The sequence below is a fragment of the Capra hircus genome, chromosome 12, assembly GCF_001704415.2.
Source record: "Capra hircus breed San Clemente chromosome 12, ASM170441v1, whole genome shotgun sequence".
Classification (NCBI taxonomy): Eukaryota; Metazoa; Chordata; class Mammalia; order Artiodactyla; family Bovidae; genus Capra; species Capra hircus.
The window spans coordinates 11,632,686-11,647,999 of record NC_030819.1 but is presented as its reverse complement, the minus strand read 5'-3'; the positions used below and the strand labels follow the sequence as shown (position 1 = coordinate 11,647,999).

General features: G+C 40.9%; 1 protein-coding gene across 1 annotated transcript in view; it reads left to right on the top strand.

Annotated features, from left to right (window-relative positions):
- Nucleotides 1–13,650, top strand: part of RAP2A (RAP2A, member of RAS oncogene family) — a 41,686-nt gene extending 28,036 nt beyond the window's left edge. The window contains exon 2 of the mRNA XM_013968393.2: nucleotides 9,833–13,650. Within this exon, the coding sequence (XP_013823847.1) occupies nucleotides 9,833–10,070 (238 nt within the window). The 3' untranslated portion in view covers nucleotides 10,071–13,650. The remainder of the gene's footprint in view (nucleotides 1–9,832) is intronic.

Genomic DNA, 15,314 nt, shown 5'->3' with positions numbered 1-15,314 from the left:
AGCGTCAGTTCTTCAGCACTCAGCCTTCTTTATGGCCCAACTGTCACATCTTTTATTTTTGTCCTTTAGCATTTCTTCCTTCTGCTTAATTTGGACTTATTTTTTGCCTTTTCTCTTAGTTTCTTAGAGTGGTAGCAGAGCCCACTGATGTGAGGTATATGAACATGTAGCGCTGTAATTTCCCGCTCTGCGGTGCTTTAACTGCAGCCCACAGATTTTGTTACGTTTAATTTTCATTCACTTAAATGTTTTCTAATGTTTTAACGATGTCTTCTTTGGCCCATGGATTATTTAGAAATACATGGTTCAGTTTCTCAGTATCTGGAGATTTTTCTGAGTATCTTTCACTACTGATTTCTAGTTTAATTCCATTATGGTCTGAGAACATATTTTGTATCATTTCAGCTCTTTTACATTTGTTACAGTTTTTATAGCCAAAAATATGGTCTTAAGTGAATATTCCAGGTGCACTTGACAAGAATATGTAGTCTACTTTTATGAAGTAGAGTATCCTATAAATACTAATTAGGTAAAGTTGGTTGGTGTCCTTCTGCACTGCTATACTACAACCACTAGCTCTCCCGGTTTGGGTCATCTTCCTAGCAAAGTGGGCAGAGAAGAGAGGAGGGAAAAAACTAGACCTTTCTCTCATCCTCTTTGGACCTTTAGAAGCCCTGTTTTCAGTTCCTCTAACCAGAAATTTCTAATGAAGTCTTAGCTGTTGGCATTGCCCACCACCCCAGCTCTGCTAGGGGACCTGTTGTAGGTGAGCTGTGAAAGGACAAGCAAAGAAAAAAGGGCGGCTTTCCCACCCACACACACCTTCCAGCTCACAGGCATCCCTTCACTTGACCTTCTGGGTAGAATGAATTTCTCCCAGAGTTCTGGCTGTGTGCATACCACTGACTGCCCACTCTCGGAGCGAAGAGAAAAAAACAGGAAACTCAACCTCATGGGTCTTCTCTCCAGGAATTGGCCCCCCGCCCCAATCTGCCTGTTTTTCTCTTTACATTTCAGAGTTGTTTGGTAGTTACTTTTTGTATTCTCTCATGAGTTTTCACTTGTGATCAGTGGGATATAAAGACTTTAGTGAACTTAAGCCCCCTTGGCTACCCTAGTCCTTCAGTAGCTTTCTTTTTTAAAGACTCTTTCTTTAGAGTAGTTTAAGGTTCACAGCACCATTGAGATGATGCAGAGATTTCTTGTATAGCTCTTGACCCCACACATGTATAGCCTCTCCCATTAACACCATCCCCCACCAGACTGGGGCAAGGGAAGGGCAGGTGAAAGGTGCTCAGTCATGTCCAACTCTTTGCGACCCCTGTGCACTATCAGTCTATGGAATTCTCCAGGCCAGAATACTGGTGTGGGTAGCCTTTCCCTTCTCCAGGGGATCTTCCCAACCCAGGGATCAAACCCAGGTCTCCCACATTGCAGGCAGATTCTTTACCAGCAGAGCCACAAGGAAAGCCCAAGAATATGGAGTGGGAGGCCTGTCCCTTCTCCAGCACATCTTCCCAACCCAGGAATTGAACCGGGGTCTCCTGCATGCAGGCAGATTCTTTACCAGCTGAGCTATGACTTTGGTTAAATTGATGAATCGACAATGACTGGCCGTAATCACCCGGTGGTTTACGTTAGTACACCCCTGGTGTTGTACATTGTGTGTGTGCGTGTGTCAGTTGCTCAGTCCTGTCCAACCCTTTGCAACTTGATGGACTGTAGCCCGCCAGGCTCCTCTGTCCATGGGGTTCTCTAGGCAAGAATACTAGAGTGGGTCGCCGTTTTCATCCTTCCAGGGGATCTTCCTGACCCGGGGATTGAACCTGCATCTCCCATGTCTCCTGCATTGCAGGCAGATTCGTTACCTGCTGAGCCATTAGAGAAGCCCTGTACATTGTGTGAGTTTGGGTAAATGTTTAATAGCATGTTTCCATCATGATGGTATCATGAAGAGTATTTTCACTCTTAAAAATCCTCTGTATTCCATCCATTCCACCCTTCCTCCCCACCCCATCAACTGGCAACCACGGATCTTTTAACTAACTTGTGTCCAGAATTCTGCATTTTCCAAAATGTCATGCAGTTGAAACCACGCAGTATGTCGCCATTGTGGATTGGTTTCTTTCACTTAATAATGTGCATTTAAGTTTCCTATTTTTTTCATGACTCATTAGGTAATTTCTTGTTAACACTAATGATACTTCATTGTCTGGATACACCGCAGTTTATTTATCCATTCACCTGCTGAAGGATATGTTGGTTGCTTCCAAGTTGGGGCAGTTGTGAATAAAACTGCTATATACATCTATGTGCAGGTTTTGTCTATTTGTAAATATCTGGTTTGGGGAGCTAAATACCAGGGATTGCTGGTTTGTATGGTAAGGGTATATGCTGTTTTCTAAGAAATCACTGAACTGTGTTCCAGGTGGCTGTACCGTTTTGCATTCCCACCAGGAATGAATGAAAGTTCCTGCTGCTCCACGTCCTCTCTAGCATTTGGTGTTGTCAGTGTTTTAGATGGTGGCCATTCCAGTAGCTGTGTAGTCGTGTCTCTATTTTAATTTCTCTGACAAAATATGATGTGCAGCATCTCTTTACATGCTTATTTGCCCATCTGTATACCTTCCTTGTTGAGGTGTATCTTAAAGGTCCTTGGCCCATTTTTCAATCAGGTTGTTTGTTGCTTGTTGAGTTTTAAGACCGCCTTGTATATGCTGGATAACAGCCCTTTACCAGATGCCTTTTGCCAAATATTTTCTCCCCCAGATGGCTTTTCAACACAACATTCAAAGTGCCTGAGTTACATTGTCATGACCAATTGGTCCCTCACCATCACACTGTTCTTCAGATACAGTGTCAGCTCTTAATTTCTGGAAAAACAGGTTATTTTCATTTGTATCATCATGGAGTAGCCCTGAGTGCCTTGTATATCTTTCCGGTGTCATTACAGCCCTTACTTAATTTTTAGATTGCATTTACAAATTTCTCTCTGTTCTTCAGTATGCACGCAGGCTGAAACCAAGAGACCGTCACCACAAGGAGTTTTGGTTTCCTTTTATTCTTCAAGCTAAATTACCAGAAATTCGCTTTTAAGATGAAATATTTAGTCGACTCAAAACAAGTCAGTTTAGAGGAAGAAGGAAGCCTTACTTAGCTTACGTTTTCCACCTTTATAAGAAGTATTGATGTTTTTTATGCTAGCAGGCTGTGGTTGGGGCCTTCAACTCCCAGCCATAAAACCATTCTCTTTGTCCAGAACTGCCATAATACCTCCCTGAAAGATTAAAAATACCCACCCCAAGGGTGGAGAAACAGGCACCCTTGACCTCAGCTCTACTGGCTGTAGTATAAATTCCTGGATGTCAGTCAAGATTGCATGTGTGTGAGCACAGTAGTCCGAACTAATCTAGAAATGTGGCGTTTTTTATTTTCCTGGTTCAAAGGGTATGTCATACACACATGCGTACAACACACACTCTGCAGACTTCTCAGAAAGAAGCTCCACGTGTAGGTGTGGTTCCTCAGTTTGCTGTTGGTTAATGAGAACATGAGTGAGGGGAATGCTTCACACACAAATGGGGAAGGGGAATTAAGTTATGGTACGTTTATTATCACATAGACTATAAAACGGAGTACTCCTTAACCATTAATGTGATGCATACCACTTATCGGTATACAAAGTCCAAGATAATAAGTGAAAATAGAGCGACTAAATATAACCGGGTATGATCGCCTTCCCGAAAAATCTCCGTTTGTATAGGTATATAGAAGATAGCGTGAAACGATACACACCAGAATAGTTACAGCAGTCATTCTCATGGAGGTGAGATGAAGAATGCTTTTTCATTTTCGTCTTTACCTATTTAAATATTGTCATGGACTTTAAAAAATCATCTTGTGTTACTTAATTTGAGCAGGGAGATGGGGAAGAAAAGCTGTGAGAAAAGATTTCTGTGTTCTCAACGGTCACAGGAAGGACAAGGTGTTGTAGGTCACAGCTCATTAGATAGGGATAAACTTTTTAGCACCAACTTTTTAACACTCACATTTAACAGAGCTGACAGGACAAAATGGGTTGCCTGAGATGTGAGTTCCGTATCACTAAAGATGTTCAGATATAACCCATTTGGTGAGGTTGTCATGGAAATGATTAAAGCATCAGGTGTTCTGACATTTTACCTTGAGACTGTCTTGGAAGGTGAGATTTTTAACAGTGGGTAGAAGGTTGAACAAGGGAAAGTAAAACTCTCCAGTTCTCATTTCTGAGTTCAAAGAGAATTGTATTTCAGCCTGCTTACGGAAAAGTGAGTAAGGAAATAGCAGGGTGTTGAAATTCGTGTGAGGGCCTAGCCTCTTTTAACATGCTACAATAGAGCGCCCTCAAAAGGAAGTCAAAGGAACTGAGTGTGGTGGCATCTGTCCCGAGGTTATCGTTGGTGAATCAACAAAGGGAAAAGGAACTGATCCTGGGCTTGTCGCAGTATAAAACCATGAACTACACACATCCAGTGCTATTTGGGGTCACAAAGTAACAGAACAGGTCAGTGATTCCTAAACCTTGCCGAACCTCACAGTCATTCTTCAGAACTTAGACGTAGTTTTAAATAGGCACTTAGGCCCAATCCCAGAAATCCAGTAACCCTGGATTTGGGCCTGGGAATCTTGGTGATTAGCCGAGTTTAGACACAACCAGAATGAAATACACATACACATATACCCCTATCAGGACAGTTACATAAAGACCATTGATAAACATCAGATGCGCTTGAACTATTCAGGTTTACAAAGCCGCCTCGTGTGGAGAAGCCCATCAGGGCTCTACAGCTAAGTGATACTCAAGCCAGTGTTTCTGATGTTTCATTCAATGCATTAAGCAGAGCTGCTCAAAAGAACTAGCTCTATTTATTAATACATTATGTAACCGCGCTTATGAATACTGTAAACAACAGGGACATTCATGTTAATGAAACCAGTGTTAGTTTTCAGACCATAAACAAAAGTAAAGCGAGTTGAGCTGCAGAAGCCACTGGTCATTTCTCAAAGGAAATACCAAGGAAGATACGCTGAAGTTGGTGAGAAACAAGCTGATGCCTGAGATGTGGATACAGCGGTACCCTGCTCATGATCACATCAACAGTAACACATAAATTAACTGTTTGGGGGATTTTGCATCTTCAATTTCATTCCCAAGTAATATGTTTATTAATAGAAAGTGGGGGGCAGAAATCAAGACAGCTCACCAAACTATGGTAAATAATGAGCATGAGATGAAAATACGAATGGTCACCTGCTAACCAAGCACCTAGTCTTCCTAAATAATCTAGTCGATCTCATCATAGAGGTCACATTTGTCTTCTGAGGCCACTTTTGCCACCCAAGTTCCAAAGTTCATGTGTTCCAAGTGAACACGTTTCCTACACTGCAGGATTTCTGGCTGCTGGAGTCAGGGAGGTGATACAGATGGACCCCACGGGCCCTTTGCTATTCTTCCCACCAGTGTTCACACTGCCTGGTCTGTGTCCTGTCTGGAATGCTCTTCCCCAGACACCTGCTTGGCAAACTCCCTCCCTCCCTTCACATCTTGCTCACCTGCCGCCATCCTAGCAAGGCCTTCCCTGCTCATCTGGTTTAAAATTGCACCTGTGCTCCCAGCCCCATCCCTATTCTGCAGTTTTTTTTTTTCCCCATCGCACTTAACACCATTTCAGTTCAGTTCAGTCACTCAGTCGTGTCCGACTCTTTGCGCCCCCATGAATCGCAGCACGCAAGGCCTCCCTGTCCATCACCAACTCGGAGTTCACTCAGACTCACATCCATCGAGTCAGTGATGCCATCCAGCCATCTCATCCTCTGTCGTCCCCTTTTCCTCCTGCCCCCAATCCCTCCCAGCATCAGAGTCTTTTCCAGTGAGTCAACTCTTCCCATGAAGTGGCCAAAGTACTGGAGCTTCAGCTTTAGCATCAGTCCTTCCAAAGAACACCCAGGGCTGATCTCCTTTAGAATGGCCTGGTTGGATCTCCTTGCAGTCCAGAGGACTCTCAAGAGTCTTCTCCAACACCACAGTTCAAAAGCATCAATTCTTCAGCGCTCAGCTTTTTTCACAGTCCAACTCTCACATCCATACATCACCACTGGAAAAACCATAGCCTTGACTAGACAGACCTTTGTTGGCAAAGTAATGCTCTGCTTTTGAATATGCTGTCTAGGTTGGTCATAACTTTTCTTCTAAGGAGTAAGCATCTTTTAATTTCATGGCTGCAGTCACCATCTGCAGTGATTTTGGAGCCCCCCAAAATGAAGTCTGACACTGTTTCCACTGTTTCCCCCTCTGTTTCCCAGGAAGTGATGGGACCAGATGCCATGATCTTCATTTTCTGAATGTTGAGCCTTAAACCAACTTTTTCACTCTCCTCTTTCACTTTCATTAATAAACCAATAATTTAGTTATTTACTTGGGGTTATTATCGACCACTGTCTTCTCTGCTAGACTATATGGCAGAGCTGTTTGCTTTGTTCGCTGCTGTATCTTAAGTGCCTCGAATAGCATCTAGCACGAAAATAGGCTTCTATCAAATAAACACTTGTTAAATGGATGGATAAATATATGATACATTGACTGACAGTGAAAGTGTTAGTCTCTCAGTCGTGTTCAACTCTTTGCAACTCCATGGACTGTATGCCCCCAGGTTCCTCTGTCCATGGGATTCTCCAGGCAAGAATACTGAAGTGAATAGCCATTCCTTTCTCCAGGGGATCTTCCTGACACAGGGATCAAACCTGGCATCTCCTGCACTGCAGGCAGATACTTTACCAGCTGAGCCACAAGAGGAACACATAACTGTTATATGTGAAGGTCCTAGAAGATGTGCAAAACTCTTGGGTCCCATGTTCAGAGCTCTCAGTATGATCAGAGAGCATAATCTCCGCTGATACACAGTAAATGCATGTAAAGTCCTTTGATAAAAATTAGAGTTGTCCAGATCCATTTCCTGCGGAATGATAGTATCCATATCTTAGATTTATCTTTGATAATGCTATTGTTCAGTCACAAAGTCATGTCCGACTGTGCCCTCATGGACTGCAGCACGCCAGGCTTCCCTGTCCATCACCGTCTCCCAGAGTTTGTTCAAACTCATGTCCATCGAGTTGGTGATGCCATCCAACCATCTCATCCTCTGTCATCCCCTTCTCCTCCCACCCTCAATCTTTCCCAGCATCAGGGTCTTTTCCAATGAGTCAGTTCTTCTCATCAGGTGGCAAAAGTATTAGAGCTTCAGCTTCATCATCAGTTCTTCCAATGAATATTCAGGGTTGATTTCCTTTAGGATAGACTGGTTTGATCTCCTTGCAGTTCAGTGGACTCTCAAGACTCTTCTCCAGCATCACAGTTTGAAAGCATTAATTGTTCAGCGCTCAGCCTTCCTTATGGTCCAACTCTCACATCCATACATGAGCACTGAAAAAACCGTAGCTTTGACTGTATGGACCTTTGTCAGCAAAGTGTTATGTGTGCCTTTTAATATGCTTTATAGGTTTGTCATAGCTTTTCTTCCAAGGAGTAAAGAGTCTTTTAATTTCATGGCTGCACTTATTTTGAAGTTGTGTGTTTCAGACGGCTAAGGAGCACACTGCCTAGAGCATGCTCTCTTGTTGAGACCATTGTCAGTGTGATCTTGTGTCAAAGGGAGAAAACGAGACTCTGTTGGGAATACAGTTCGTTTTATAAATTAGAGTGAGCAGAGAGAACCATGTTGGCCGGAAGATGAAGCTGTGAAAGTATTGTTGCTAGCATTAACTGCCTGCCTGTCGCTCTTGTTTCCTGAATGATAAAAACGCTGCACAAACCCTGCCTTAGTAAATCCTGACTGTGTGTAGTTTTCTAACGGATTAGCTGTGTCCACTCACATTTGTTATCACTTGAGTGCAGTTTTGCAGTTTGCTTCCTTGATAAATTTAGAGATACATTCTGCTTAGAGGAGAAAGTACAGACACACATATTGATTTATACTGAAATCACAAAAAGCCTTTAGAACGATGTATAAAGTAAAAATGTATTAGCAACATTGCTTAGAACAAACATAAACACAAGTAGTAAATAAATTTGCGCAGTAGCACTGTCTGTTTTTTACACCATGAATAACCATTGTAGAGAGAATCATCTTTTGGTACAAAATGATTTACGACCTCTTGTCTTTGTTCTTTTCATATTTCTGTTGTCTGAGCATTTTCCAAACATCTTGACTTAAAGACACCTTATCTTAGTCCATCTGGCTCCTGTAACAAGAATACCACGGACTGCATGGCTTAAACGACAGAAGCTTATTCCTCGTATTTCTTGAGGCTGGGGAGTCCAAGGTCAAGGCTCTGGAAGATTCAGTGTCTGGTGAGGGCCCACTTCCCTAGGGTCATCTTTTCACTCTTGTCTGTACGTGGGTATAAGGACAGTGGTGATCTCTGGGGTCTCTTGTATAAGGACACAAATCCCATCCATGACCCAGTCCTTTCCCAAAGGCCCGACGTCCTAAATACCATCCCATGGGGGATTAGGTTTCAACATCCGAATTTCAGAGAACAGGCGTTTAGTCTATAGCACACTGATTCTAGTCAGGAAGGAAAAGAAGAGATAACATCAAACAGAGCTAATGATTGGAATGTTTAAGTCCTTGTCAGGCTGAAAAGAATGGTAATTATCTTTCAACAGGCTAGTCTATGACAGTTTGTATAAAGGGATAGAGCGTAGTTGTATTTGGTGGGTTCCATCCTAGTGAGTTCTGCTAGCTTTTTTCTTATTTAGGAATGATTGGAACCTGATCAGTTTTGTATACTTTCATTGTCGTTTTAGTTGCTCAGTCATGTCTGGCTCTTTTGCGCTCCACGAACTGTAGCCCACCAGGCTCCTCTGTCCACCACGAACTGTAGCCCACCAGGCATTTTTCAGGCAAGAATACTCGAATGGGTTGTCATGTCCTTCTCCAGGGGTTCTTCCCGCCCCAGGGATTGAACCCGTGTCTCCTGCATTGGCAGGCAGGTTCTTTACCACTGAGCCACCTGGGAAGCCCTTGTATACTTTTAGAACACAGTAAAATTTATAAAATTACAAATTCTGTGTTTAGTCCCTAGAGGTATTACCTTATCATCTGAAATTCTGCATAAGTATCCCTTAATAATGAACAAAGTTTACATTAATCCATCTAAGGGGATTATTCTGAGAATAATTTTCCAAGTATTTCTGGAAAGGTAAATTGACTTTTAAAGATATGCAATTGATTAAAACATCATTTTGAACAACCCATTTGTGATCTACTATGAGAGCTACTTCTAAATGCCTTCTGGCCAATGTCAAATCAACTGGAGCAAATAATTTTTCATGTAGCTAAGGAGAATATCTGTAGTATCAGTTCAGTTCGGTGGCTCAGTCATGTCCCACTCTTTGCTATCCCATGGACTACAGCACGCCAGGCCTCCCTGTCCATCACCAACTCCCAGAGCTTGCTAAAATTCATGTCCATTGAGTCGGTGATGCCATCCAACCATCTCATCCTGTGTCGTCCCCTTCTCCTCTGGCCTGCCTTCTTTACCAGCATCAGGGTCTTTTCCAATGAGTCAGTTCTTCACATCTGGCGGCCAAAGTATTGGAGCTTCAGCTTCAGCATCAGTCCTTCCAATGAGTATTCAGGACTGATTTCCTCTATGATGGACCAGTTGGATCTCCTTGCTGTCCAAGGGACTCTGTAGTATCATATCATGAAAAAAGAGAAAGTCCACTTCATCTGTCTAGCTCTGTGCTAACGTCTCCAACCCCTGTGTGCCCGTGTCTGTTCTCTCCTAGGTATGAGAAAGTGCCGGTCATCCTGGTGGGGAACAAAGTAGACCTGGAAAGTGAGAGAGAGGTGTCCTCCAACGAGGGCCGGGCCCTCGCCGAGGAGTGGGGCTGCCCCTTCATGGAGACGTCAGCCAAAAGTAAGACCATGGTGGACGAACTCTTCGCCGAGATCGTGAGGCAGATGAACTATGCCGCACAGCCCGACAAGGACGACCCGTGCTGCTCCGCCTGTAACATACAATAGCATTGACACGTGGCTGCCCGCCCCCCCCACCATCGGAGGCAACACCAGCCTCTCCTGCCCGACCATGGAGCCTGCAGGGTGTGCGGTGTGAACCTCCAGTGAAACAGCAGATTGTCCTTCAGAGCCAAGCGGCGATTGTCAGCTGATATCTCTGAGTCACCTTTGGGTCCAGTTACTCCAGTCTTCACCATCGTCCTCAGTCTCCTCCAGGCACCTGCAACTTCAGGTGTCGTGGCCCAGTTGATCCACAGGGCGACCTCCTTCGAAAGCTATGATGGCATTGTCGCTTGAGTTGACAGAAGCAACTATGGTCAACATTAAAAGTAATCACGGGACAGAAACCAGAAGAATTCCTGTGACCGCTTAATCATTAAAATATTTTGTCTTCTTTAAAAAAAAATTAGATGAGTCAAGGAGAAATATTTTCCTACCAGAGTACTGAATTTCAGGAACTGAGATAGTGCTTCTAACCCATGAATCACATCAAGGAAGATGACAGCAGCTGACCTGCCAACAGCATTCCAGGGAGAGAGTCTTTGCTCAGCTGACACACTTCTGCTTTTCAAAGTTGATGCTTAATTGTAGATGTTATCCTAATTTGTGACACAGAACTAACTCACGCACCAGTCTCTGATAGAGCCAGAGTCAGCACAGGTTGGGTGAAAATACAGCCTGGTGTTAGAATGTCATCACCTGCTTTGCCCAGAAAGTGGAGACTCTCACAAGGGTTTGAGTCAAATTAAAACCCCAGACCCACCCCTCTGTTCACCAAGCAGGGATGGTCTTTGTTACTTTACTGAACAAGAAGGAAGCAACTGTGATGGAAAGAGATTGCCTAGCCTTACTAACGAGAAGCGTTGCAGTAGGTGAACTAGTACCATCGTGTAAGGAAAATGAAGCCATGTTGCAGCCACATGTTCCCGTTTGCAGAAACCTCACAGGACAGTACAGATATCTTGCATTTTTATGTTCGTTAAAGCAGCAAATTCCTTCTTGCCTTTAAGGGCTATGGTTGTGGTGTGATTCTTGGCTAACCTGCTTTCGAAATCAAGTTTTCTATAGCAGAGCTTTATTGCAGGCATTAAAAAAAAAAAATTGAATAACCATGTGAAATAATTGGGGCTTAAAAGTAGAACAGAAATTATAGAGTGGAAGGTAAGAGACAAAAAAAAAAAATAAAACCCTTTAATTTTCCTGGAGAATTCTATAAAGATTTTCTTACAACAATTTTGCCCTGATTACTGAAGTGGCAAATAAAGCTAGAGTGAATATTTTGTCTTGAAAAGGTGCTCAAGTCCTGACATTTTTGGTTTTTATAGCCGCCAAGTATTTATCATTTGCATGACTAATGGCACAGGAAAAACGTATTCATAAGTTTTACAATCAAGCGCAGAAGGGTTTTCAACCACCTTCAGAGTTATAAAATGCTGAAGAGAGTATTTTGAGCTGATCCTCTGGAGATGAATTTGGCCTTCAGAACTGCAATATCACTGAGCCTGTGATCTGCATACCGCCCCATATTTCTTGTTGGTTTCACACTCTTGTGCAAGTAACCTCGGGTCTTAACGTGTGTTACTGAGTGAAGAATGTGTGTTTGCGTGTGCATGTGTGTTTAATGTTCTGAAGAATTTGGCACAAGTCAGAGATAATTGCCTATGCTGAGAATCTGTCCTGCAGAATACCATGGATCAAAACCTTTTTTTTTCTTTTATACATTCTTGAAATCATTGCTAACCCACCCCCCAAGTGTTTAGTAAACTGATGTTAATGCTGGAGAAGAGAAAAAAGGTGGATGGATAGTACTTTTCATAAATGAGAAAACAGATGTGTGGGTAAAACCAGACATGGTTGTCAGAAGTCTTTGAATTGTGAATATTTGCATTCTTCAGTATAATTTTTTGAAGAATTCCCAATTATGAAGCACCTTTTATAGGCCGGAAAGTTCTAACCAGTTTTACTGCGTCAAATTTGGTCCTGTAAAAGGTGATTTGACTCAATCATGTAGACAACTCAATGATTCAAGAAGTATGATTTTTATCAACTGAAAAAGAAATATTTGTTAGCACACTGTTTGAGTTTTGAAGCCTCTAACTTCTCAGAATGATTCTGGTTTTTAGAATTCCATATTTAGTAGAAATTTATGGCAAGTAAGATTACATATAAAAACATCTATAAAGATTTTATGGTTTTACAGTGTGGATTGCTATGCAGACAAGAAAAATAAGTTAAATAATGTGAAAGGTATGGCAGGATATAAGGTGGAAAAGATTATCTAAAAATTTGGGTTTTAGTTAGATGTGTTTATGTCAGACAATAAGGTGGTTTTTTGTTTTTTTTTTTTTTTACTGTAAAGATGTTAATAACTGATATGGCTGCCTGATCAGTGTTTCCACCCAGCCCTGCGTATTTAGTGACAAAGCATCAAATATATCCAGAAACTTGGAAACCCTCGTGTGCTCTTACTGTTGGTGTTTCATCTGGTATGACAATAACTCAGCTTGAGTGAGTGTGTTTGTTGCGATGTTAATACAGAGCTTAAGAACAGGAAGATGAAATTTGTTGGCACATGAATTAATAGTTGGTGACCTTGCGTCACTATTTATTTTATGCCCTGATCAGAATAGCAACTAGGTAAGTGAAAGTTTTTCTAACATGCCTTAAAAATGTTATGGTTTGATCCAAAGACCCACTTTTTGTTTAGCTACTACGATAAGGTTTTCTTCTTTTTTTTTTCCTTTGTTTTGTCTTGTTTTACTTTTATACAAAGGCAGCATTTTTTTTTTTTTTAAGATTTTTTGTTCTATGTTGCAACTTTTTTTATTTTGTTTTTTGGTTCTCTTAAGCTGTGATAGTGATGGTAACTGATGCCTTTCTTTTTGTTCAACTCATACAAAACAAGCCAGCATCTGATCAAAAGTATTACATAAAATCTTCTTAAACTATGGAAAGGTGCTTTGATGATTTTTCTTCTTTGGTTTGTAGAATTAGGACTGAACTTTTGACTCTAATCACTACAGTTGCCATCACTTTTCTGTGGTCAAACTACTGATATTTGCTTTTCTATATAAAGAAGTGTTGCCTAAGGCTGTCTACTGTTTGTTTTCAGGAGCTGTCCAGTGGGAATGTTGTCTATATGTATGAATATGAAAGTGCTTATTTTGCTTGTTGCCATTGGGTTTTCTCAGTAGTCCTGTGTTAGCACTTGGGTAAGCTTTAATGGTCTCCTTAGCCAATCAAATGTTAAAGACTATGGGGGTCTTTTTTTTTTTTTTTAATTAACGTGTCATTGTGCATCTCAAATCTTGATCAGGGTTTCAAGAATGACTGCAGTGGGTTTTGGAAACAGACTTATCCTTATTGATTTGGGGTTTCCCAGAGATAAATATAGTTCACAGTTAATTGTTGAGCTCTAATACAACTGACCATTTAAAATTGAACAACAGTTTATTGTTTTGTAACAATGTCAGTTGTTAAACCTTGACCTTTCAGTTAAAACATGAATTGTAGTTATAACTCAATGCAAATTCAACAGTTGTATTTGGAGTTAAATTATTTTAACAAATAAATTTATTTAATGAAATTGCCTCTGGATTTTTTGTTGTTGTTGTTGTTTTGTATGTATTCATGGGTGAAATGTATTTTTGTCAAAAACTAAAAAATTGCTGTAGAATTCTGTTTACAGAAATGGTCAAGCTAACTGAGAATTCATCATATTAAAAAGGGAGGTTAGTAGATCATTTTCATAGCTTTTAAAAATAAAAACATGAGAAAGATTTTTAAATTAGTAATTTTAGATATAAACGGTATTTTATATTTTTGATGATAGCTGGCTAATTTGAAATCTCAACGGTATTCACATTCACAGAATTGTTCTAGATAATTAACATTAATTAGCAGTTGCTTTGTGGCCCTGCTGGTATCACAAAAACGTATCAGTGTCCTTCCAGAGATGGCTTGGGGGTGTCTCTTTGTTTAGATCTTGTGGATTTATTACGGTACCAGAGGCTGGAGGTTGCTGTTTAGTAAGGGCTATAGGGCCTGCTTGTTCTATATAGGGCCCTGTGAATGTTGACAGATGCTGTTAATTATATACAGCCTTCAGCTGCTCTGATAAGGAGCCCTTTCATTCCCTAAGCCAATTTAAACTGTGCCTTTTGGTCATGTTGCCTTCAAACTGTGTTGAAATTTCCTGGCAACATTCCACCAGTTTAGAAGCCTCATTGTTTTGGAATAGAAGAATAATTTGAATGAATATAACAGAGGCACTGTAGGCAGAATCTCAAATATTTAAAGGAAAATGTGTCTATATTTTAGTATAATAAACAAATATCTGCTGGTTGGCTTCATAATCTCATTTGAAGCATTTGTAAAGTAATCCTATCACATTCTGCTTTCAATTGGGAGAGTTTCTTTGTGACTGGAAAATAAAATTTTGAAATTTTTACACACTGTACTGTTCATTGATTGTTAGAGGTTCATGAATAAAAATATAAAAAGCTAAAGAGAAAAGTGCTACCAATTGGGAACCCGTCTGACCTCTTGAGACCTGTAAAGCAGAGAAAATTGTCACAAAATCCCTTTAAAAAGCTGCTGACCTCTTATTTATTTCTCTATAAATAAACTTTATTACATGAAAAATATATTACATTTAAGGGTGAAAAATGTAATCTCTGGGAAAAAAAAAAAAAAAACACCAAACACCCATTTGTTCTAGTATAGCAATTTTTTTCATGTTCTTTCTTTTTTTAAATTTATTTATTTTTTAATTGAAGGATAATTGCTTTACAGAATTTTGTTTTCTGTCAAATCTCAACATAAATATCTATGTTTCCAAGTAACTAGGAATAAAACATAGTGATACTTCATTTGTTAAATGGAAAGTTTAAACTGGTTTTAGATTTTCAATATTAACTTTTTTCCCCTGCTTTTTGCCTTTTTTTTTTTTTTGGAAGTTGTTTTTCAGTCGCTAAGTCCCATCCTACTCTTTGCGACCCCATGAACTGCAGCACACCAGACTCCCTGTCTTTCCCAGTCTCCCGGAGTTTGCTCAAACTCATGTCCATTGAGTCGGTGATGCCATCCAACCATCTCATCCTCTGTCATCCCCTTCTCCTCCTGCCCTCAATCTTTCCCAGCATCAGGGTCTTTCCCAGTGCGTTGGCCCTTCTCATCAGGTGGCCAAAGTATTGGAGCTTCAGCTTCAACATTAGTCCTGACTCCAGTGAATATTCCAGGTTGATTTCT